The 25,916-nt window shown below is 37.8% G+C and overlaps 1 protein-coding gene across 1 annotated transcript; it reads left to right on the top strand.

Moving 5' to 3' along the window:
- The first annotated feature begins 4,211 nt into the window (after positions 1-4,211).
- On the top strand, positions 4,212-18,702 carry gtpbp8 (GTP binding protein 8 (putative)). Its single transcript, XM_062431999.1, has 8 exons — positions 4,212-4,340; positions 5,597-5,787; positions 5,875-6,028; positions 8,547-8,645; positions 9,583-9,713; positions 11,269-11,368; positions 17,239-17,357; positions 18,391-18,702. The coding sequence occupies exons 2-8, from the start codon at positions 5,618-5,620 to the stop codon at positions 18,479-18,481; spliced, it is 864 nt and encodes a 287-aa protein (XP_062287983.1). The 5' UTR covers positions 4,212-4,340; positions 5,597-5,617; the 3' UTR covers positions 18,482-18,702.
- The last annotated feature ends 7,214 nt before the right edge of the window (positions 18,703-25,916 follow it).

Raw genomic sequence — 25,916 nt, 5'->3', positions numbered from 1 at the left:
TAGCAGGTTTAGCTTTTAAATAATACACAAAGCAACAACTATATCTAAATGTTTGAGATCTTATATTCTGCAAAGAGAGCTCATAGCAGAGATGTAGTCTGGTTGTTGGTTTCAGATCTATCGCTGTCAAACGGCGTTACGTTGTCACCGATTGGCTCCAGCGGTTTAGTGAAAGAGCTGCAGTGGAGAGGGAGATGGAGTACAGAGGATTAATCAATAGAGCGTAATGATGGTCTCTCTCCGCTGTGGAAAATAGATAACAGCATCGGCTGACGCTACACAGCAACTTTCCTCTGCAGCTTTCCTCTGCAGCTTCAGCTCTGCCTGCAAATTGGCCTCAATAAAGGCGGCGAGCACGGACACATCTATGAAGTCTGTCGGGTCGATTCAGCGAATTTGTGGACAGCCGATGGAGAACAGCTCGTAAAACATCAATATCTATATCAGGGGGAGGGTTTTTTTTTTTATGACCATATGTTTTTCTCATGTAACAGTTTCTCTTTCTTCTTCTTCTTCTTCTTCTTCTTCTTCTTCTTCTTCTTCTTCTTCTTCTTCTTCTTCTTCTTCTTCTTCTTCTTCTTCTTCTTCTTCTTCTTCTTCTTCTGCGTCTTCTTCTTCTTCTTCTTCTTCTTCTTCTTCTTCTTCTTCTTCTTCTTCTTCTTCTTCTTCTTCTTCTTCTTCTTCTTCTTCTGCGTCTTCTTCTTCTTCTTCTTCTTCTTCTTCTTCTTCTTCTTCTTCTTCTTCTTCTTCTTCTTCTTCTTCTTCTTCTTCTTCTTCTTCTTCTGCGTCTTCTTCTTCTTCTTCTTCTTCTTCTTCTTCTTCTTCTTCTTCTTCTTCTTCTTCTTCTTCCTCTTCTTCTTCTTCTTCTTCTTCTCCTTCTTCTTCTTCTTCTTCTTCTTCTTCTCTCTCAAGAGATGACATAATATTTGGTTTAATTAAAAAACAAACACAAATGATGAACTCTGTGTTAATGTTGTTTTGTGTTTGGCCAACTTTTTCAAATATACTTTAAAAACTTTAAAACTTCTTTATGATTTATAAAGCTGAATAAATGTTGTATTCTCCTTGTATGTTATATTATTTATTTTACCTTATTTATCAAATTGTACTTTATTATATTATTTCTGTATGATTTATTGTTTAAGATCTTCCTTATTTTCCCTCTGAAGCTGATAATTTCACACACTGTAGTTTTAAAAATGTCCATGTTTGTATTATTACTGTTATTGTACATGTATGTTTGTACAATAAAGACAGAGGAATAAAAAAAACTGTAAGGGAACAGATAGCAGTGCATTGCTTAAAAATGAGATCCTCAAAAACCAAAAAAAAAAGTGTGCCAAATATTCTACCTTTCAAATAGAAAGTGCTTTTCACACCATTAATCCCAGCTATACATTAATATCAGAGCAGAATTCCTCCCACACTTTCAGGGCAGAATGTGGAGGAGAGTCTTTTTTTTTTTTTTTTTTGGGTGAGGAGACTGTGAGAAGAAGAAGAAGAAGAAGGCTAACCTGTGAAACCTGAGCGCCTCTTAAACATGACTATTGATGAAACCTCATTTCCAAACTGGGAGACTCAGTGAGAAAGAATGCAGAGGTGGGGGGGGGGGAGGTGGAGGTGTGGGGAGGGAAGAGGCAGGACTTATGCGAGCCAGAGTCGTTCTTATCACTGCCACCTCCTATGACCAAATTTATGAAGACATTTCTTTGGCGTGCTCCACGTAAACGTCGGTATTATAATCCTCAATAATCCCCACCAAGACGGTGATGGAGGATGAATGTGACAGCTAGAACCTGCACCTTTCCCCCCCTCGTGCATATAGGAGACGTTTTTTTTAAACCAAAGAGCAAGAACACAAGAATGTTTCTGTATGTTTCGTGTCAGCCATGCATCAGCGAGAAGAATGCAGCCGGATCTAAAAAAGCGTATTCATGCTCATAAATCAGTTTATGTCCATATGACCCCATGCAACATTAGAGCAGCATGGGGATAAAAACATGACAGAATCACCCTTGTTTTAACCTCCACAGAGACTCATTTCATTGGTCCTTTGGCATCTGCAGGTGAAGCTTATGGAGCAAAACTAGCTGAAAGTGTTCAAACTTCAGTTCTGTGTTGCTTCTAACTTTGAGCCGTCACATGTTTGCTTGGTTTTAGAGGTGAAAGTCCAAAAAGTTTCTCCACTTCTCTATGTTATACCTTTGTTTTTTTCTTTGCTGTCTGTATGTTATTACATTTAAATCTGGTCAGAGGCAAGATTTAGTCAATCTGTGATATATTTAATAAAGAATAAGACCAAGCACATTAATGCACCTTTTTTCTCGTCTCCTGAACTGCTGCTAAACTGTTCTTAATAATTGTTTGGTTTATTTTATGTATGACCATTTTTTGGTGCCTATTTATTAGTATCTTTTTAATGCACTGACTTTGTTTTATTCTGTGTATATGCAAAATACTCACTGAAAAAAACAATGAACTGATCTACTAAATATGAGTAAGAGTACTGTGTGTTTATCTACAGTTTGCTAGATGTTATTCCTCTGTGCTGTAGATCTTTGCATGTTGTTTAAAAACTATTTAAAACACATTAATGAGCCACAACGCTAAAGACTTATAACAGCAGTCAGGTTTTCAGTTTGGATGATGGTTCCTTGTAAAGAAGACACATATGCATAACAAGCAGTGTGTCTCATTCACTTTGTTTTTAATCATTTTTGGACAACAACCGAGGTCTAAGGCACAGATGAATAATTATATCTGACTTTGGATGCAACAACAACAATGGAGCTCTACGGCACAGAGGATATATGATATATCAGGCTTTTGGATACCGACACAACACATGAGATTTGTTGACAATAAATCAAATATACAAAATCACCAGCTTTATCCTTTAATATTGCTATCATAGATTCACTCTACTCTCAAAGATTATCTAAACTCTGCCCTGGTTGGAAGTTAAAACATGCAATTGTAAAAGAGAAAAAAGTAATAATACAGGTTAAGGACGATAACGGGCATAACAATATTTCCACACAAAAAAGTAAAAGCAGGCAGTGACAGTACTATTGTATGTTTGTATATTTTGATAACAAACAAATAAAAACATTAATACCACAAGTAGCCTACTCCTTACAATAAAAACCTTTTTAAGACATTTCTCCACTTTTAAAGTAATTACACTGTTTCACCAGCTCTCCTGCTCAATGTTAAATCATCCTGAATCAGCTGTGCTGCCATGGCAACCACCGCTGTATAGAGAAACAGACACACAGATGAAGGTCAGTGTGACAGTGTTTGTTAAAGGTTGAGTTTGTGGGCTCCTGATTGGCTGGAAACACTCACCTGAACACAGACAGCACAGAGCAGCAGCTGGGAGGAAAAGCATTGTGTGAAGTGGTGTTTCCTCTGGTGAACCTGGGGAGAAGCGGCGCTCTGATGCAGCTGAGGCCAAACAAGGACGAGCTGTGAGATCAGACGAGGGGCCACGTGGTTTCTAACAGGTCCTCAAACCTCCCATCAGCCCCTGCAGCGGACACATAAGGCTGCTGCTGCTGTGTGGTTTTCTGCTGAGTGAACAAATAGTGTAGTGTTAATTATTTCAATAATAATATTCAACTATAATTTTAATATTATAAAATCTACAATAATAAAAAATGCTGCCTGTTTTTGAATAACTAAATATGTATTTGTGTTTATTAAATCAAAGTTTGGTATCAATTACAACCTGCAGCAGTCTACATGTTCAGCTGTTTCCAAAAGTAACTCTGCCTCTTTTTATTATATAATATTTATGATATACTTTTCACATTATGTGATGTATTGTTAATGTTGTTCAGACGTTTTATGACACTTTAGACCTATAGTTTACATCTCATTCTATATTTTATATTAGGATCGGACCTTTAGAGGGGCTCAGCTCCTAATGAGAATTTGACATTCAATGCCCTGCAATAATAATTCAGTGTTTCCCACACAATTTTGAGAGAATAATGTGGGTTTATTATATGTTTTTAGTGATGTTGAGATCACTAAACCTGAGTAGAACAGTACTTTAACTTGTAATCAAGTAAAATGTACTTGGGTGCCTGAGCCACTCAATACGAGTACTTTATAGTGTAACCGGAAATACGTCATTGCAGCGGACCGTTGAAGCAAAGTTGTTTCAGTCGGACTCATTTGAGCGGTGCACACAACATGGAGGAGAATAGAGACAGTGGTGAAGGAACCTGTTAATAATGTTAAATTGTGACTTAAATATGCTTCATTGTTTTAATGTTAAGAAAATAAATTATTGTAATTTATATAAGCTTTAAAATGAAGTCAAGTCTCTAAAGGTAAGTCGTTAATTTACATTTAATGCTAAAATCAGTACAAGTACTGCAGTATTATAAGTTATGTAGTTAAAGTATTACAGTAAAAGTACTGCAGTATTATAAGTGATGTAGTATGCAGTATTACAGTAAAAGTACTACAGTATTATGAGTGATGTAGTATGCAGTATTACAGTAAAAGTACTGCAGTATTATGAGCGATGTAGTATGCAGTATTACAGTAAAAGTACTGCAGTATTATGAGCGATGTAGTATGCAGTATTACAGTAAAAGTACTGCAGTATTATGAGCGATGTAGTATGCAGTATTACAGTAAAAGTACTGCAGTATTATGAGCGATGTAGTATGCAGTATTACAGTAAAAGTACTGCAGTATTATAGTGATGTAGTATGCAGTATTACAGTAAAAGTACTGCAGTATTATGAGTGATGTAGTATGCAGTATTACAGTAAAAGTACTGCAGTATTATGAGCGATGTAGTATGCAGTATTACAGTAAAAGTACTGCAGTATTATAAGTGATGTAGTATGCAGTATTACAGTAAAAGTACTGCAGTATTATAGTGATGTAGTATGCAGTATTACAGTAAAGTAGTGGTTTGGTCCTCTGACTGATATATTATTATTATGACATCATTAGATTATTAATAGTGAAGCATCAGTGTTAGAGCAGCATGTTACTGTTGGAGCTGCTGGAGGTGGAGCTAGTTTACACTACTTTATATACAGATAGCTAGTTTAGTCCAGTGGTTCCCAACCTAGGGGTGGGGCCCCTCCAAAGGGTCAGCAGATAAATGTGAGGGGTGGTGAGATGATTAATGGGAGAGGAAAGAAGAAAAAACTAAGTTCTGATACACAAATGTGTTTTCAGTTTTGGGACTTTTTCTCTAATCTTTGATTTTTGCTGAAATATTGGATCATTTGAACATTTATTGAAATGAAAGCATGTGAGAAGTTTAGAGGGAAAAATCTCTATTTGGTGGAGCTGTTAACAACTCATAGACATCTGAAATGTGAGCCTGACTACACACTGCTTTTTGGTTTCATCTTTAACAATGTTTTGTATCTTAAAAGCTTGTTATATTATCCATTGTGTCAAATCTGCATCTGAAAAGTAAATAAAGCTGTAAAATAAATGTAGTGGAGTAGAAAGTACAATATTTCCCTCTCAGATGTAGAAAGTAGCATCACATGGAAATACTTAATTATGTTCCCTTCTCTGCTTGCATTAACTGGTGAGTGATAATCTCCCTTCTCAGGTCTGAAATCAGCTTCTGAAGATGTTTAGTCTGCGTCTGAGTCCGTGGCTGCAGTCGGGGTTTCAGGTCTGCTGTGTTTCCCGTCACAGCGCCCACAAACTGGCGTCCCTCCACAAAGCCTCGACTCTGCCTCAGAAGAAAGTCCAAAGCTTAATTTACCCCTTCAGTCAGCTGGATGCTTACCTGGACAGGTGCTAAACTTGCCTACACAGCATTTTTTATATTTGTTATTTCTCTCTATTTGACTTTATTTTAACTGAATGAAACCAAATGTTCAGGTCTGTGGACAGGACAGCGTTCCAGCTCTTTCATCCCAGCGTGGAGGACGTCATGAAAGCAGAGAAGCTCTTCTGCTCCTCGTCGACTCATAAGATCGATTACCACATCTCTGCAGAGAGGATGGAGCAAATACCTGCCATGAAACAGCCAGAGGTCAGTGCACAAAGAAAACGTCTGACTTACAGCACATTTTTATAATTTAAGGAAGATCTTTGAGGATTTATTAAGTTTCTGTTGTTGAATTTCATTTGCTCTGCACACACTGAAACAGATAGATAGGAAACTAATAAACCATCCTACTTGGAAGCCCTGAAATGAACTGAAAGTGTGTGTGGAGAAGTAGGCCTATACAAGCGGGTGATTGGTCTGATTTTAACTGGTAAATTTAAACTTTAAACAATAAACAAACAGAAAAGTTTGCTTTGATTGGTTTGTAATGATAAGTTGATTGACAGAAAGTTAAACAGCAGCTATCTTGATAATCAAATCATCATATTAGTCATCTTAAATGTGAAGATTATTTATCAGGTAGGGTGCTCATTGATAAACATAAACATGTTAATGAGCAGGAGTTAGACTAAGAAGCTAATTTCCCAAGGCAGATATTAAAAGTCAACCTTAGATTAAATATCACATGTTACAAACAGCCAGATAAAATGTTTTTAATGAGCACAGGAAAGAGAGAGAGAGGAACAAATTCATTCAAATTCATAGAAAACTATTGATATGTTAAGAAAGTAAAGTAAGCAACAGCATAAACAGAATAAGGTGATAACCAAAGACTTATGATAAAAAGAGAATTGCATGTATGTTAAAAAAATACAAGATGGCAGCAAAGAGATCTGTTGACAAACTACAAACTAATATTGGCAAACCTATTCCATAAAGGTGTTTTGTTCCAACCAATCAACCAATCGCACACATGATTCGAACAATCAACTGTCAGCTGATTGAATACATCAAGAAAACAGTATTGTCCATCATTGCAGCTACACAGTTGATGGACATCAAGGAAATTCATTCATACATATCAGGAATTGACTCATTTAATCAGCTGATCTCAGTCTTGTTATGGCCCTCTGAAACGGCTCATCCAAGAGGGACAAACATAATCACTAAAGTCAGTTTATAAGCCAAAAATAAACCAATTTATAAAAAATTTTAAAAAAACAACGATCTCCAACTAAAGCTGATGGGCCGGCCAAAATAAGCAGAGGAAGGGAAGACACCCCAGACCCTCTAAACTAAAAACAGATAACAACTAAACCTAATTAACCTTATTAACCTAAGCTGAGAAAACAGGACTGCCGGTCCCATCAAACAAACATAAAAACTAACAAAATTCAACAGAGAGACACAAGCTGCTGCTGGCAGTGCAATAAGTTGACTGGTTGGAACAAAAAAGGCAATTTAAACCAGTTACACCAGTTAACACTCATATTAAACCATTTTAAAACAGTTTACAGTTATATTAAACCAGTTTGAACCAGTTTACATTCATATTGAACCCATTTAAACCAGATTACACTCAGCACACCAGTTTGAACCAGTTTACAGTCATAATAAACCAGTTAACATTCATATTAAACCAGCTGAAACCAGTTTACGGTCAGCTTACACCAGTTTAAAGTAGTTTTAACCAGTTTACAGTCATATTAAACATGTTTAAACCCCTATGGAATAGTTTGGTCATTCCTGATATATATGAATGAATTTCCTTGATGTACATCAGCTGTTTAGATGCAATGATGGAAAATACTGATTATTTCTGACATGATAGTAAACTGAATATCTTCATATAGATGTGTTGATGAGATAAAACGAGACATTTGAAGACGCTGAATCTTTTTGCTCTAAGATATCAAAACAGACACTTTTCACTATTTTTGTCCATTGTACAGATTATCTGACGATGTAAACATCTCATATGTGCTGTAAAAGAAACAGAAGTTATAAGTTTGAGTGAGTGAAGATTGTTCACATTGTCCTTCTCGAACCCCAAAAACACAGACTCTGGACTGTGAAACATGTGGCGTAATGTCTCTTTACCCCTCTGCTGCCTCATACATAATTAAGTGTGAGATGACAGTCGATAATAAATGAGCAGATTTGTACTCGTATAGACAGCAGCGTTCAGCGGAGGGCTCAGAGCGGAGCTGTGTGTTGATAGGACAGCAGTGTCTCTTTGTCATGCCGGGTTAGTCGCCGCTCCGCTCTCCCTCTCCTCTCCCTCTCCTCTCCCTCTCCTCTCCCTCTCCTCTCCCTCTCCTCTCCCTCTCCTCTCCCTCTCCGCTCCCTCTCTGCTCTGTCAGACCATGATGTATTCGCGGCTTACTGCCAGCGAGAGCTCCCATCCATCTGTCTGGTGTCTGAGAGATGGATGAGGCTCGAGCTGCGTCCTGCGGGACTTGGCGGTCGCCGGCAATGTGGCGGAAAGAGAACGAGTCAGAGCAGGTGTGTTAGTTTAAAAATGTTCAGTCAGTGAATTCAAAGAATGAAGAAAAAACTTAAAAAAGAAGCCTGAGGGAAATATTCCAACAAAAAGTCACATTCAACAATGGATTACGAGATGTTTAATGAATCATTAGTGCAGGAATATGATTTATAATCTGACACAATAAAGCAGAATAAAGGGATTGACAGTAACTCAGCTGCTGGTTTGTATTCACAGGTTTGTTTCATCGGCAGGAGCAACGTTGGGAAGTCGTCTCTCATCAAAGCTTTGTTCTCTCTGGCTCCGGAGGTCGAAGTCAGAGTCTCCAAAACTCCAGTGAGTATTTATTTAAAGATATCTCAATCAATCAGTCTGCTTTACATAATAAAAAAAAATAAATAAATATATTTTAAATGGAGATTATAAAAAAAAAGTAAAAATTCAGAATACCCAAATAAAATAAGAGATAATAAAAGATTTGTAAAGTATAAAAAACAATAAATAAATATATTTAAAAATGCATTAAAAAATAAAATACAATGGAATTAAATAAAATAAAATGAAATTGAAAAAAAAGAAATGTAACTTAAAATAAAATAAAATAAAATAATGACTCATTAAAAACACAAACTGAGGAAATGATTAAAAAAAATTCTGAATACCAAAATAAAATAAGAGATAATAAAATATTTCTAAAACATATATTTTTTTAAACTATAAATAAATCAATAAATACATAACTTTAAAAATACATTAAACTTAAATTTAAAAAAAAGGTAAAATAAAATAATGACTCAATAAAAACAGGAGGTGAGGAAACACTGTCATAACTCTCATGAATCTGCAATGAGGAAACACCAGAGTTAGGATAAATATGTTAATATTGAGAATACACAGATAAAATAGAAGATGATAAAAGATTAATAAATAAAAATATAAATAAATAAAGTAGAATGAAGTGGGTAAAACCTTAATGTGAGGTTGAGGGTATTAACAAGATAATAAAATAAAATAAAATGTGATGAAGTAAAAGCAGACATAAAAAGAGGGTTATTAAGATATGAAATGTAACTATTCTGCATTAAAATGTCTTAAAACAACTAATTAAGGATTCTGGAAGTGATTTTACATTATCCCAAATGTTTCCAACAATCTTCAAACCCAGAAGAAGTCTGTTTTAAGTATATCTTTTAACCAGATGTCCTTTTTTTTTAGTCTTTTCATCACGTCTCCTTTTTTCTATCTATCTTCATCTCTTCATCTCTTCTCTCAGGGTCACACAAAGAAGATGAACTTCTTCAAAGTGGGTAAATCTTTCACCCTGGTCGACATGCCGGGTTACGGACACAGAGCACCCAAAGACTTTGTGGACATGGTGGAGCCGTACCTGTACGCCAGGAAGAAGTGAGACTCTAATGTTTCTACCTTTTAAAAACACAGCAGATAAAAAAAACCCTCATAAACATGTGATTGGTGTTTTATGTAACCTCCCTTTTTTTTTATAGGAGTAAGAATTCAGCGGCACTCTAAAGGTCGGGAGATTATCTTTGAGCAGATATCACGAAAAAATGCTCTTTATGATTATTGGGCTTTATTCATAACGCCAAGAAAACGTCCCACTCAAAGACGACCCTGTTAAAAGATTTATTGTGGATAATATCTGGTTGTAATATAGTAAAATTGATGTTTTAAATTATTTTTCTATAATAAATCAACTTTGACATGTTCACATTCTTCAGATCAGATTAAATCCTCAGAGTTAAGGTGCAGCTTTTTACAAATCATCTAAAACCAGCCAAGCAGTGATGTTTTATTCAGGTAGGCTGAGCTGAGAAGAACTTCTAAAAAAAAAAGCCTCCGAGACAGAAGAAGACACAACTCAGGCAGAATAAATGTTATTCTAAGACTTCTTCTTACACTACAGACATCTGTGCTTTGCTTTTGTTCTTCTATTTTAAAATCCAGATCTTAGAAGTTGGATTAGTGCAAAAGGTTACTGAAAAAATCTGACATCGACGTGGCTTCAAATGAATCAATTTATCATATTTAAGATGTGTGTAAAACTGTTTTAGTCATTTATTTAAATCTCACTCAAAAAAATGTTCTTCTTCTTCCTTCAGTTGCATGTTTGAGCTTCACTATGCAGACTTTGTTTTAACATTCATCTGCTGAAAGTTTAACGTTTCTCAGAGCTTGTTGAAAATCCAGATTTTAGGGGGCGGGCCAACGAGCTGGATGTGTGATGTCATGAATAGTTCGGAGGTCGATATCGAACTTACACAAGTGTGATGTGGAAACTTGAATCCTTTAGTGCACAAACACTGAGAATAGAGTTTACACTGAAGGAGGAAACATCTTCTGTCCAGCAGGAAAATAAATAAATATATTTGCATTTTTTTAAGATTCTGGGCTTTTGTTTAAATGAGGGAGTAGATGTAACTTTAAGGATTTTAACAGTTGTTTGTGGAAAAACCCCATCAGACAAGTTATTATGCAATTTAATTTATTTACTATATATGTTAAATCATGTCTGGTAAACATATTATAAGTCATCTTGTCTTTGCTGGCCACATGTGCTAAAATTATACTTAATGAGTGTATTCTTGTTATACGATAATGTGGTAATAATATTCTCCTTATTATCTCAAGAGCCAAATATACTGCTGAGATCAGTCATGTGTGTTTGTGTCATGACTCTGACAAAGATACATGTTGCATACAATAAATAAAACCAAAGCTGTCTGCTCCAGTTTGCTTCTGAGATGCAGTGCTTGTTTGTGGCCACTAGATGGTGCAAAAGATACAAAAGAGAGTGGTGTATAATTACTGTACAGGCCTTTAATATTTACATTATATGCTTGTAGGTAAATAACATTGAATATGAATATTAATCACTTTTATTTCAGAGATTAAAGGCCTACATATCTTCTACATGTCTTATCTTTTTGGCTTCTCTCAGTCTAGCCAGGACGTTCCTGCTGGTCGACGGCAGCGTTGGTCTTCAGACGGCCGACAGGATCGCTCTGGAGATGTGTGAGGAGACCAGACGTCCATATGTGGTGAGACGATCGCACGCTTTCTTCACGAAAGTAACGTGTTTTGTGAGGGGAAAAAATGTCCAAATGAAGAATTAAGAAATATCAGAGCAGAATATATGATTACAACCAAATAAAAGCATTCTTTATGTCCCTATAAAGAAAGATTTATTTATCCACTGAGCCAACATCTATAGAGGCAGGTGAAATGATTGAGGAGAAAGATACAGCTGATATTTCTTATATCTATCTAGTCACAGTTATGATTATTATTATTAACCCTCCTCCAGTGTTCGGAACAAATCTGACAGATTTCCAACTTTCATAAATCATAAATATTGTGTTTTTCATCTGATTGACTCAGCGCTTCATAATGTCCTTTACACTAAGCTGATCGCCACTTTGATTGAAGTGGTTTAGTAACGATTGTTACACCTTTTGTTACAGGAAAGACACTTGTACTATATTCATCCATTAGGTTGAAAACCTCCCCGTACACACACTCCCACCCATCCACACACATAAGCCCTCCATGTAAACTTCACCTTCCAGACTAAACAATGCATCATATCTTCCCTGGTCTAAAGAATGTCCACCATAGGAAATGAATGGGTAAGATTGTAAAATGTTCATCCATCAAGAGAGGAAAACATTCCCGTACACACACACACACACACACACACACACACACACACACACACACACACACACACACACACACACACACACACACACACACACACACACACACACACACACACACACACTGACCCACACACACATGTGAACTACACCTTCCAGGCTAAACAGTGTATAATATCTTCTCACAGACTTCCATTAATAAAGCTTTATTTGTGCCTTCCTCTCATTTTATGAATGAGGAGGTGACTGATTAGGTGATATTCTGTCGGAGAGGATCTGGACCATGTCTGAGGCAGCTTTAAAAAAAGTGTTAAACAGAATTTGGTGATGATTTATGTTTTTTGTGTTTAATAGAAGAGTATGAACACATAAATAAGGGGGAAGCAACGAAACACTGGATTAGTTTTATACTTCAAATTATGGTCAAGCAGCAAGAGAGTAGAAGAATCACAGATCAGGACCATAGATGTACATTTGAGGTGCACCACCAACGTGTAATTTGCATTTTGGATGATTTACCATCTTCATATCCCCCCGACTGTATTAGTGTGAGCCAAACGTCAGCTGTGATTTATAAACTGCTGAATAGCAAACTGTTGTGTATGTTGCTTGTTGCAGCATGAAAACTATAAGCTAACATATTCTCATAACTCATGTTGTGACAGTGTGTGATAGAACGTAGAGTACCTGCCCACGCCCGCCTGCAGCCTTTAGAAAAAACAAGATGATATGTAACAGACTGTGAGAGAGTGCACACAGGTATTTAACCCTCCTGTTGTCCTCGAGTCAAGGAAGGAAGGGAGGAAGAAGGAAGGAAGGGAGGAAGAAGGAAGGAAAGGATGGAGGAAGGGAGGAAGGAAGAAGGAAGGAAAAAAGGGAGGGAAGGAAGGAAGGAAGGAAGGAGGGAAGGAATGAATGAAAGAAGGAATGAAGGAAAGGAGGGAGGAAGGAAGGATGGAAGGGAGGAAGAAGGAAGAAAAGGAGGGAAGAAGGAAGGAAAGGAGGGAGGAAAGGAGGGAGGAAGGAAGGAAGAAGGAAGGAAGGAAAGGAGGGAGGAAGGAAGGAGGGAGGAAGGAAGGGAGGAAAGGAAAGAAGGAAGGGAGGAAGGAAATGAAGAAAGGATGGAAGGAGGAAAGAAGGAAGGAAGGAAGGAAGGAAGGTAGGAGGGAGGGAGGAAAGAAAAGAGGAAGGGAGGAAGGAGAAGAAGGAAAGAAAGAGACAAGGAGGGAGGGAGGGAGGGAGGAAGGAAAGGAAGGAAGGAAAAGAAAGAGGGAAGGAAAGAAGGAGGAAGGAAGGACAGAAGGAAGGAAGAAAGGGGGATCGAGGAAGGAAAGAAGGAAGGGAGAAAAGAGAGAGGAAGGAAAGAAAGAGAGAATGAGGGAGAGAGGAAGGAAAACGAAGGGAGGAACGACAGACCGAAGGGAGGAAGGGAGGAAAGAAGGAACAGTCGAAACAGACGGGGTCAATTTGACCCGCGAGGACGACACGAAGGTTAAAGTGATTATTGTCATGAAACAGCAGAATGACTCTGAGATGCAGATGCAGTATTTTCATGGCTCCATCCAGCTGCCAAATGTTGGTAAATATTAAAGTATTAAAGCCAAAAACAAAGCAATGATAATCTATTGATTGGATGGTAAAATATTAACATTTACTAGCTGTTGGGCTGGTGGACAAAAAAAGTGAATTTTGCACCCTGAGCTGCAGCTTTTCTCTCTCTCTCTCTCTCTCTCTCTCTCTCTCTCTCTCTCTCTCTCTCTCTCTCTCTCTCTCTCTCTCTCTCTCTCTCTCTCTCTCTCTCTCTCTCTCTCTCTCTCTCTCTCTCTCTCTTTCTCTTTCTTTCTTTTTTATTAACACATTGTAGTCATTCTTCTTACCAACCCCTCGTCATTATATCCACAATGAATTAATGCTGAACGCTCCCACTCAGCTATTTAAAAACTGCTTTCCCCCTCTGAAACGCCGCCGCTGTGACGTTATAATGAAGCACCCGCACATCTCTGGACGCGCTCCACCGTTAATTATTCATGCTCTCAGGTTATTAAACACTTTGACCATTATTAAGGCTGTGACAGTACAGCTTTTTAACAAAGATTAACTCTTCCCGTTGAAAGAAAATTAAAATAAAGAGCTGAAACGGTTGATTTCAAACCTGAGACAGGACTTTCAGGTAGTCATTAAAACTCCAGTCATTCATTTTCAGCCTTCAGCATTTGAATTCAGGGTTACTAAATGGTTATTTCTGGAGTTTGTGTGAATAGAAAAATGGGAATCTTTATTTCAAATGCAACTTTACAAATGCAGACAGATGTCAAATTAAAGAAAAAAACAACATAAACCTGAGACGGACATTAAGAAAGCTGTTAGCAGCAGGTTTTTGACTTTAGAGTTGTCAGCACTGAATTCAAGGTTCCTACACTCACTGTCATTTTTAGAGTTTGTGTGATTAGAAAAAAGGGGAATCTCCATTTCAAATGCTTAATTAACCCTCCTGTTGTCCTCAGGTCAAGGAAGGACAGGAGGAAGGGAGGAAAGAAAGAAGGAAGGAAAGGAGTAAGGAGGGAGAGGAAAGGATGATGAAAGGAAAGGAAGGAAGGAAGGAAGGAAAGAAGTAAGGAGGGAGGGAGGAAGGAAGGAAAGGAGTAAGGAGGGAGGGAGGAAGGAAAGGAGGGAGGAAGGAAGAAAGGAGTAAGGAGGGAGGGAGGAAGGAAGGAAAGGAGTATCGAGGGAGGGAGGGAGGGAGGGAGGAAAGGAAGAAAGGGAGGAAGGAAGGAAGGAAGGAAAGGAGTAAGAAGGAAGGAAGGAAGGAAAGGAGTAAGGAGGGAGGGAGGAAGGAAAGGAGGAAGGAAGGATGGAAGGAAGTGAGGAAGGAAGTGGGGAAAGAAGTATGGAAGGAGGAGGGAGCAAAGAAAGAGGGAAGGAGGGGAAGAATTAAGGAAAAATTAAAGAAAGAGAGAGGAAGGAAGGAAGGAAAGGTCAATTTGACCCGGGAGGACGACAGGAGGGTTAAAAGCAGATTAAATTACACTTTTAAATTTTCAATACAGACGAACGACAAATTAAAGAAAAAAGTGTTTTAGTGAAGGGTTGGGCCACTATTTGGCACCGATATCTCCCATAAGTTTTCAGTTGGGGTTGAGATGTGTCGACTGTGAAGCTCATAAAATATGATTCACATCATTTTTTCACACTCATCAAACCATTCAGTGACTCCTCGTGCACTTTGGATGGTAGCGTTGTATGCGTGGAAGAGAGACCACTCCCGTCAGGATAGAAGTGTTTCATCACAGGATAAAGGTGATCTCTCAGAATGAGTTCGTATTTATTTGTGGTGACTCTTCCCTCGAAGGCGGAGGCCACCAATAGTCAGACTGTGGTGGAAATATGGAGGATTGTTACATTTTTGTTCAGTTTCATTTTAGTTCAGCTTCTCCAACTATTACAGTAAAAGTAAAGAAACTCACAAACACTGAGCATAGCCAATCCTCTCTCATGACACTAATCAGCCAATCAAATCCATGCATTTAGACACGCGGAGAGACTCGACTGTCCGTGAGATACACACATTTTTCTAAAACTAAGCACTTTATTTAAGAGGCACAATAAAAGCTTTTCCAATGCCCTTTTGTTGATATAAGAAAAGATAATTTACTGACTTATTCTTTTTTTATTCTTATTTTATTATTTATTTTAATCCCACAAGTTGAGGTTAAATACTAATAAATGAATTCTACTGTATTTATTTGACAGTCTACAAGGGCGGCTGTGACTCAGGAGGTAGAGCGGTCATCCTCCAATTGGAAGATTGGCGGTTCGATTCCCGGCTCCTCCAGTCCACATGTCGATGTGTCCTTGGGCAAGACACTTAACCCCAAATTGCTCCCGTTGCTGTGCCAACGGTGTATGAATGTGTGTGAATGGGTTAGTGAGTTGTAGTGTAAAGCGCTTTGAGTGGTCGAAAAGGCTAGAAACTAGAAAGGCGCTATATAAGTACAGTCCATTTACCGTTTACAATATACCCACTAGACACAGATGCTGATGTAATTACAATGCTTACTTCAAGGTACTGAAAAAATAACACGGACATTATGATGTTGAGAGGGTCAGTGACTTTAGATTCCTGGGTACACACAATCTCTCAGGATCTCTCATGGTCCACAAACACCACAGCTCTCGTGAAGAAGACACAGCAGCGCACCGATTTTTTTGAGGACATTAAGCAAAGTTAACCTCTCTCAGGAGCTGCTGCTGTCCTTATAAAGATGTTCCATGGAAAGCATCCTCAGTTATGGCATCTTGGTGTGGTTTACATGCTGCACCAAGGCTGAGAGGAAAAAAACTACAGAGTAATAAACACCAACACACACCTCCCCTCCCTTGGAGACATCTACAGGTCCCGCTGCTTACGACGTGCCGCTTACTTACATAGTAAAAGACTCATCACATCCAGGAAACCAGCTCCTAACGCTACTGCCCTCTGGTAGCCGCTACAGGTGCCTTAAAACCTGCACTTCACGACTCCTGAACAGCTTCTATCCTTGTGCCATCAAGGAGCTGAACAGCAATCTCCAGAAATAGTCTTTTAAATTATTAACTTTAAATAAGTGCAATACAGACTGCAGCATCTACACTGACTTGTTTATATGATTGTTTTTTATTTATTTTTTATATTTTTATACTGTCTGTTATGTTGTTTATGTCGCACCACTGAGGGGTTGCACGAGAATTTGGTTGGAACTGTAATGTCCAATGACAATAAAGTATTCTGATTCTGGACCTTCACTTAAGGAAATGTTCACAAATTGGACCTCAGTGAATTTTAATTGAATGCTCCTGCTCTAAGGGGACAAGTGGACTCAATCCATGCCAGCAACACACACACACACACACACACACACACACACACACACACACACACACACACACACACACACACACACACACACACACACACACACAGCAGAGCCAGCAGGATTCAGGCGTGAACTGGTTTTTCCCTTAATTTGCGTCTCTAATTCTTCTCCATTACAGAAGCTGCAGTGTCCTTAACTGACCAGCAGATGTCAGAATAACTCTTAATTAATTTATAAATAAAAACAAAATGCAATTTGTTATAATTTTGTATGTTTTACTTACAGTTCTGTTTCCCTGTTATATATTATTAATCCTATTGTGCAAGTCTGAGTTCGGGTGTTTAACATGAGGGAAGAATTGTAAATGTTTTTTATCGTCTATCGTTTATCTACGTGCAGATGGTGGTGACAAAGACTGATAAATGCGGGCGCGGAGCACTGCTGACAAACCTACTGAATCTTCAGGATGTGGTTAAGACGCAGACCACGAGCTGCTTCCCCCAGCCGTTTCTCGTGAGGTGAGAGTCACACTTTCTCATCGCCTGCTACGTCTTTTTAATAACTCTTATCAAAAGATCAAGTTACTGTGTGTGTGTGTGTGTGTGTGTGTGTGTGTGTGTGTGTGTGTGTGTGTGTGTGTGTGTGTGTGTGTGTGTGTGTGTGTGTGTGTGTGTGTGTGTGTGTCCACAAGTGCCATAGAGCTCCATTGTTGTCCTATAACTACTAAAACACAACAATAAGCCCCACTGTTGCCCTGGGTGACATGTTCCTTTATTACCATGAACACACACACACACACACACACAATCCTGCTGCTGTAAATACTCACTATAGCCCCAAATATGCATTAATCTGCAGCTGAATAGTTAAAAAACTACAGTGCTGTGCTGCTTCAGGAAATTACTGAGCATTGTTTTAAATGTAGCTGTAACCATTGTGACCATGCAGTGCAGATTTCACACTCACCTAAATTATATTACTGTTTTTACAATAATCTAAATTGATTATCTTCTTATTTTTCTTTCATGGTGAGTCAGAGATTTCAGTCTAATCTGTTTTTAGCTTTGTACAAAGGCTTTATGCTTGATTCCTGGAAGATAGTATAACAATATAACTTGTGTTGACTGATAAAAAGTCTCACAAATTTACAGTTGCTGTAACAGTAAAAAAATAAAATAATTAAAAAGGATCTTTTGATTGTCCACAATTAAGGTCAACAAACGTTTCTTCCTCATGCAGTACATTATAATGTTCCATTAGAAAACAATGCAATACAGCTACAGCTACACAAACTTACGTGAAAATCTGCAAAAATAACCCAACATTTTGAATATAGTCTCAACAAAAACGTCACAAATTCACTAAAGGTCATTTTTCCTATATTTACAGGAAGTATCTTTAATCTTGTTTCCTTGTGTCAGACCTGCAGCTATGATAGCACACTTTACAGGATGCTTTAGTTTCCTTATTTTATGTCTTTCCTTCTTTTAAATCAAATGCACTTTTGATAGATTGTCTCAACTCTTTATTTCTCGCTATTTCCTGCAACAGCTCCATGGAGTTTTCGGGGATCTACCTCCTGAGATGCTTCATTGCACACATAACAGGAAGCATCAGGTTAACAGACACTTCTCAAAGCTGATCAGAGACCAGCTTTAACCTCACTGAGTGGAACCAGGACTGAGAGGTTTTCTACATATCACCGTATCTTCAGGGGGAATCTTTGTAGAATAAAAAGCAAAGAAAAGAACTCTATATTGTAAAGTGTTAAATACAGGTGGATGTGGGCAAAGGTCTGACTGTAGGACCGCCTTTTACTTCTGTACAGATACGTAATGACTTCAGAGACTTATTTGTAATAAAATGTAAAACTTACTCTTGTTGGTTTGGTTGTTTGTCCTTTAAAAATACAGTAAAGCATCACATTACTCCACAGATGCAAACATGTACACTACTTACTTACATTATTTTCTATTCAGCCATGAGAGCATCAATGAGGTCTGGCAGTAAAACAGGTTGACTGATGGAAAGTGTCACAAAATGTTGAACTAGAGCTTAATCTGGGTGATCAGACCTAACTCACTGTCTATGTTCCAGTTCACCTAAAGGTGCTGGATAAGGTAGAAAGTCCTGGTTCTGTGCAGGCCAGTCAAGTTCTTCATGTAGTTACTGTGGGTCACACTTGTCTTGAATGTTGCTGCATTTAAAAGCAGATTTAAATCCCATTATTATTATTATTCAGCTGCCTTCTACTGCTGTGTTTATATTTATTTATCATTATTGTATAAATGGAAAAAACACATTTACAATTTTGAAACCAAGCTACAAGTTTGTGGTCTCAGTATTTTTCTACCTGAGATGAGTAACCATCCTCATACTATTTTGTGTATAATGATGTCGTCCAGTTTCAAAAGGACCAGTTAATAATAAATAAGATGGACCTGGAGTAATATTTAATAACGAATAAAGTTTAGTTTATTTTGCACAAGTTAAAATGTACACAAAAAACAGATAATGTACAGTGCAGGGAAATGCAGAATTTAAAGCCTCCACTTAATATGACCACATAAAAGTTGTGTTGTTTTATTAGCCTGAGACTGACTTCTCTACCAAAGAGGGAGAAGCTACAGTTGTCTTATTTTCAGTCTTATGTCCCCATTACATTGTCGTAAACATGTATAATAGACCTTAGCTCCTTTGCTTACTCACTATACTGAATCTCTCCTGAAAGTGTTTTTCATGTTTATTAGCTGTTACAGGATGTCTTTTTCAAATCTAACAATAATCAACAAGTAATTAAAAAGTTTACAGGAGGCTAAATTCATTTGTCATGCTGAATATTCTGTCTTTTCATGCTCTTGCTGATAGTTGACAGGCTGGCTGGACACATTCAAGAGTTACTGATTTATTGGTTGATGACTAATTAAGGATGGCTGGGTAACTGATGAACCGGCCTAAATGACTCACTGACTGTTAAAGGACGCTCAGGTGAAATAGTTTCTGTTTTGCTTCATAATTAAGTTTTATATAGTACTAATATACATATTATGTTATACAATAGCTAACACTGGACCTGTGCCTGTGTTTATAATGAGACCTTAACCTCCTGAGACCTGAGCTTTTGTTTGATATGCATTTTTAATTTATTCTTGATATTTGGGATGAGTAGGACCTGATAAGTATAAAAAACTAAGCATTGTCTTTAAACAGGAAGTAGTTTTTGAAATAAATGTGTCCCCATATGGGAGTTTATTTAACTGTAATTCACCAGTGTATAAAACTATTTCCTTACATTTACACTTTACCTTGGATGAATGATAATAAAGTCCCAATGTCCTCAGATGCGTTTTTTCCTGATTAACATTAACATTGTGGCTTGTTGCTGAAATTAGTCAAAATTGTATCAAACTACAAACATAAATAAACAAGTTTCAAGCATAAAATTTGATAAGGTTATGCACCATTGTCCACTTTTGTCTGGGGATCGGCTGTTGATTGATTTGGCCAAGATGCCTGCTATCTGTTTTTTACACTGATTTTTATAATGCAATGTGCTTTTGTTACCACTAGGTGGCACAAAAAAGTGTGTACGAATGAGGACAACAGGTCAAAGTTAAGCATAATGAAGTATAAGGTCCAGCAAACCCAAAATATAACGTGGGAGGTTAAAGGACCTTCGTGTAAGGTTTAGTGGCATCTACGGTAAATCTACGAAACCTACGACAGCTGCAAAAAAAAACCCTCTTTAGTGCCAGTGTTTGGTTTGACCATTCTGGGCTTCTGTAGAAATATGGCGGTGCAACATGGAAGAGAACCAGCTCTCTGTGTAGATATAAAAGGCTCATCTAAGGTAACAAAAACACAACAATTACAACTTATTTTCAGGTGATTATACATTAATTAAAACATACTTGTGAGTCTTACTTTCCCTTTCTGGCGTTCTGCTAGATGCCAGTGAATCTTACACACATGACCTTTAAATGCTCAGTATGCTTCAAATTATGATAACTGCATCATATTTAGTTTTTTCTTTTGCATTCTCCAAATCTGCTGGCTGACATATGTGGCAAACAGCGAAACCTATCAGCATGTTGCAGGTCTTTAGCAGATGGTTGCATCTCACCCGCAGCTGCTCTCTACTACCAGGAGTGTCAGCTTCATGTCACAGTCACTTCCTCAGGTTGGATTTTTTTTTTTTTTTTTTAGAAAGACATCCTCCAAAATATCTGGCATCTGTTGGAACAGCGGCTGCTACCGTGCCATCTCGCCGGCAGCTGCGGTGGAAGATCTGTGGCAACAACATGCTGCTGTCACTGTGAGAGACTGCTGACTCTGCAGGTTGATCTGGACTTCCTAAATACTTTTTTAGGGCTGAGTGACTCTCATAGACAATCTGACTTGAAGAAATCTGTAAATCTAGACATAATAAGGCTGCAAACCACCCATGATTCAGTTGAAGTCCAAATGTAATTTACAGAAAAAAATTGTCAAATATTTGGGCTAAGAGTAGGTAAGAGCTAAGAGTTGTCTACTGAGCCATTTACCAACTGCTCTGTGAGTGTCCATTTGTATTTAATTGATTTACTTTAAAGGACCAGTGTAATATTTAGTGCCATCTAGTGGTGAGGTTGCAGATTACATATAACCTCTCTCCTCCCATATGTGTAGGAGGACCTACGGTGGCTGCAAAACTCGTTAAAAGCCCTCCGTGGACCCAATGTTTGTCAACTCTGCATGGCTGGGTATCGTTTAAAATATGACAATACCAGTACCAATCAAAGTATCCTTAAAGTGATACCGATACCAACTAAGTAACTTCATTTGATACCCATCATGTTGTATCTTACTGTGCCAAAATGAGGCTTCAGCAGATTTATTAAAACTTATAAAATCCTTATTTATATAGCTTCAAATCACAACAAAAGTCATCTCAAGGCACTTTACACAGAGCAGGTCTAGACTATACTCTTTAATTTGATTTAAAGAGACCCAACATTCCCACATGAGCAGGCACTTGGCAACAGTAGCAAGGAAAACCTTCCTTTTATGACATGTAAAACATAGATCCCCATTTCTATGGTCAGAGTTTCACATGCGAGAAGACTTCACTGGTTACAGGTGTTTCCTGTTTTTAATCCACAAACCTATAGTTTCACACTCTGTGGGTGAGAGCACACCACATTTGTCCCCAATTACCACATTTGTACCATAACTTATTTAACTATACTTGTTTTTTTGTTTGTTTGGACAATAAGTTAGTCAGTAATCAAACTTTGCAGATACTTACTATCCCGGGTTTGTTTGTGTTTGCAGTATATTTGGTTATAAGTTACATTTCAGCAGACTTTTGGTTAAAATAAAACACACACTGGTATTAAGTTTAGTTTTAGAGTTTATTGGTTTAGTTTGAGGTCACAAGTTTAGTGTTTTCTTTCTTTGTTACTCACCATACTTACATGTGCTCAGGAGACAAAGGGAGGAGGTGGCCTACAATTCCTGAATTTATAGACTGGTGACATCATTGATGATGTCACTAGGGTAGAACCATGTGGAGGGGTGGTCTGCGAATTATTGTATACATTAATAAGGGGGTTTGTGATTTGATCAAGTTTGGTTGCAGATGTAATATAGGGACGCTTTATAAAAGTGATGCCATTTGACTGTTATTTAAATGTTTATCTTGTTGTTACTTACCTGTTTCAGGAGGGGATCAGGACTTACCTGAGGAGTGGTATAGTCCACCTTCATTCAGAGTGCGGGCTGATGGAGGGCTCTATATAAGCAGTAGCTTTGAGACTGCTTTGGTAGAGTGTAGCTGTGTACACGTTACTGAACTTAACTTGATTTCAGTTTTGCATATGAATTAAGTTAATTGTTTACTTTTCCTTTTTTATTATAATAACCTACTGTTGGACAACTGATCAAGCCTTCTGTGTCTGCCTCCTACTAAAGATCGTACCACTTTGGTCGGCCTGTACCACACACGTCATCTCACTCTATCATATCCACCTCCCTGATGTGTCACTTAATTTCCTTCCCTCTCATGCTGCGCCTGTTTGATATCCTGTGCTTAAGTGTGTCTCTGCACTTACACTGTTTTTAACTTTCACCAGAACTGACCTTTACAGTAGGCTACCATACACTCCTCCACATCTAAAGGGTTAGATTTTTACATTGTCTTCAGATTTTTAAGACTTTCAGACAATCACATGTTGTATTAAATTGAAGAACGCTTGTGTTTGATTGGCTGTGAGCAAGTCCATACAAACAGTCATGTTTTCTAGCTCTGGGTGCAAAAAGGATCGATTGCAGGTATCGTTTGACGGGAGACGTTTCGATACTACTGGGTCGAGTACCGATACCCAGCCCTGCAACTCTGTGAGACTGTAGAAACATGGTGGTGCATCATGGCCGGCTCTGTTGAAGACGACCTGCTGTCTATGTAGATATAAAGGCTCAATCTAAGCTAACGAAAACACAGGTGTTTAAACACTAATTAAAACATACTTATGAATATTATATATCTGCATATATTATATATCTTAAACCTGCAATAACTGATCATTTGCCCACGAGCTGTGAACATTGACATCTTATAATGTCATAATGGCGTATTATTATGCCCAACCTGTTGGTAATCTGTTACCTATTTACACGTACAGACACATAACAACTCACATTGATTTGGAGCTGTGTCTCTTGCACTCTGGTGGATGTAAGTCCAACATTCACTCTCTCTTTATCTCTGCTTTAATCTCCACTGTTTCCTGGTGGAAATATCTGGCTCTATGTTCGCTTGTCAGTCGCCAACTTTGTGTGTTTATTGTTTGTGCTGGGCAGAGAGAGCACAGAGTTGTTTATAGAAAAGTATTGATCAAGATTACTCTCAGTCAATTAAAGGTTTGTTGACATTTTATGGATGTGGATTCAAATTATACGTGACCAAATCTCTTTGTGTAAATATTATCATTATCACATTTTGTTGTGATAATTATTCATAACATATTTTGTGTATTACATTAACCATGTCTTATATTGTATCTGGATAGTACAATGAGAAAAAAAAGAAGTCAATTAAAGTGTTCCTTAAGGTTGTCATCTTTAAAACTTTTTTCTTATTGGCTTTTTTTTAATTATTATTATTCATATTTACCAAAAGTCATTTTAATGTATCCTAATTCTGTCCCAACACTTCTTAATTTGCTAGTTTTCCACTGTTAGTATTTAGATCTGGCAATTTAAAATAAGCTGCATATAAAAAAAAGATTCACGACAATTGAACCTCTCCACATCCCTGACACAAATACAACATATCAATCCTTGATTTTTAAAGAATTATTCTGTTTATTTATTCACATCTCCTTCTTCCTATTAGTCGCTCATTATCAGACAACTACTACAGACTAGTAATAAGCTGATATTAATCCAGATGTTTCATATTTTAATGAGTATTTGTACAAAAAAAACGCAGAAAGCTTTATTTAATTTTTAAAAGAACTGCTGAGAATAATAATCTGGGTTTTCTGTAGAGTTGAGTAAAGTTTTTGCATGATTAGTAATATATAAGGAGCACCGTCCAGTCTGCAGAGAGCAGGGAGCCGATGGTTAGAGAAGCACATCGGCAGAAGATCAGCAGACACGCAGTCATAAACTTTTTATAGGAGCTCGTTGGGAAAGGGTCAAGGTCACCTGCTGAAAATCTCTTTGTATCCTCTTTTTTCTTCCTCTCTCTCTCTCTCCTCTCTCTCTCTCTCTCTCTCTCTCTCTCTCTCTCTCTCTCTCTCTCTCTCTCTCTGTCTCTCTCTCTCTCTCTCTGTCTCTCTCTCTCTCTCTGTCTCTCTCTCTCTCTCTCTCTCTCTCTCTCTCTGTCTCTCTCTGTCTCTCTCTCTCTGTCTCTCTCTCTTTCTCTCTCTCTCTCTCTTTCTCTCTCTCTCTCTCTCTCTCTCTCTTTCTCTCTCTCTCTCTCTCTCTCTCTCTCTATCTCTCTCTTTCTCTCTCTCTCTCTCTCTCTCTCTCTCTCTGTCTCTCTCTCTCTCTCTCCTCTCTCTCTCTCTCTCTCTCTCTCTCTCTCTCTCTCTCTCTCTCTCTCTCTCTCTCTCTCTCTCCCTCCTCTGAGTCCTCCTGTTATATAAAAGACGAGTTACCCAGTGGGACAATTTCCCAAAAGTCTCTTATCTTAGTTTCCTTGTTTTATAGTGTTACAAGAACAAAGTGTGAAACATGGACCTATCAGATGAGATCCTTATCAGGGAATCAGATCACCCGAGATAACGGCCGTGACGTGACGCAAACCCTTACACACTCATTCACACAGCAGGAGCAAAAAGATACTTAAAATTTTACTGCAGTTTGAATGAAGGACAAGTTAGATGGAGAAGAACAGATAAAAGTTGACGGGGCAGATAAAGACTGATAAGAGTCTCTCTGAAGAGCTACCATAAGTATTGCACTGACCCCCTTCCTCATAGCGCACCCCTGATTTACACATATATAAAGAATTATATACTGCACACGCCTTTACGGTTTATGAGATGTGAACGGTGAGCAAATCCAACGAGAAGAATGCAATGAATCGTTTTAAAATCGATAAATTATCCAACTTTCATTCGGAGATATGGGTGTAATCGTGTAGTCGTTGTTGGATTTGCTCGTTATTAAGGAAATCCATGTCGTCCAGCTTTTTGAAAATAAATCGAATTTTAAAATGCATTTTTCTAGAATGATAAAATAATAATAATTCAGAACATTTGGGAAAATTGTAAAATGTTTGGAAAAATCAACCAAATTGACATAATGTGAATAAAAATAAGTATCAAGTATTTTAATTTTGCTCTTTTTAACAACCATCTACTATACACATAAATGTCTTTATGTGTGTATTTGCATACATATGTCTGCCTTTGTAAAGCACTTTGGTTTTTAAAGTGATGTAGGAGTAGTAAAGGGTGTGTGGGTGGGGTGAGGTGGGGGGCACAAGGTACACTCTCTGTCACCACCGAATCAAATTTATAGAAATGTCTTTATCTTCCAGGTTCGGACTAGGAGTCGCCTGTCTGTGAGAGGAGACACGGCAGAGG

This window comes from Scomber scombrus, chromosome 13 (genome assembly GCF_963691925.1).
Source record: "Scomber scombrus chromosome 13, fScoSco1.1, whole genome shotgun sequence".
NCBI lineage: Eukaryota > Metazoa > Chordata > Actinopteri > Scombriformes > Scombridae > Scomber > Scomber scombrus.
Note: the sequence above shows the minus strand (reverse complement) of the source record. Positions and strands in the feature narration are given on the sequence as shown.

Coding starts and splice junctions, on each gene's coding strand:
- gtpbp8 (XM_062431999.1), top strand. CDS start 5,618: ATGTTTAGTCTGCGTCTGAGTCCGTGGCTGCAGTCGGGGTTTCAGGTC. Junction 5,788..5,874: donor CTGGATGCTTACCTGGACAG/GTGCTAAACTTG, acceptor CCAAATGTTCAG/GTCTGTGGACAGGACAGCGT. Junction 11,369..17,238: donor AGACCAGACGTCCATATGTG/GTGAGACGATCG, acceptor ATCTACGTGCAG/ATGGTGGTGACAAAGACTGA.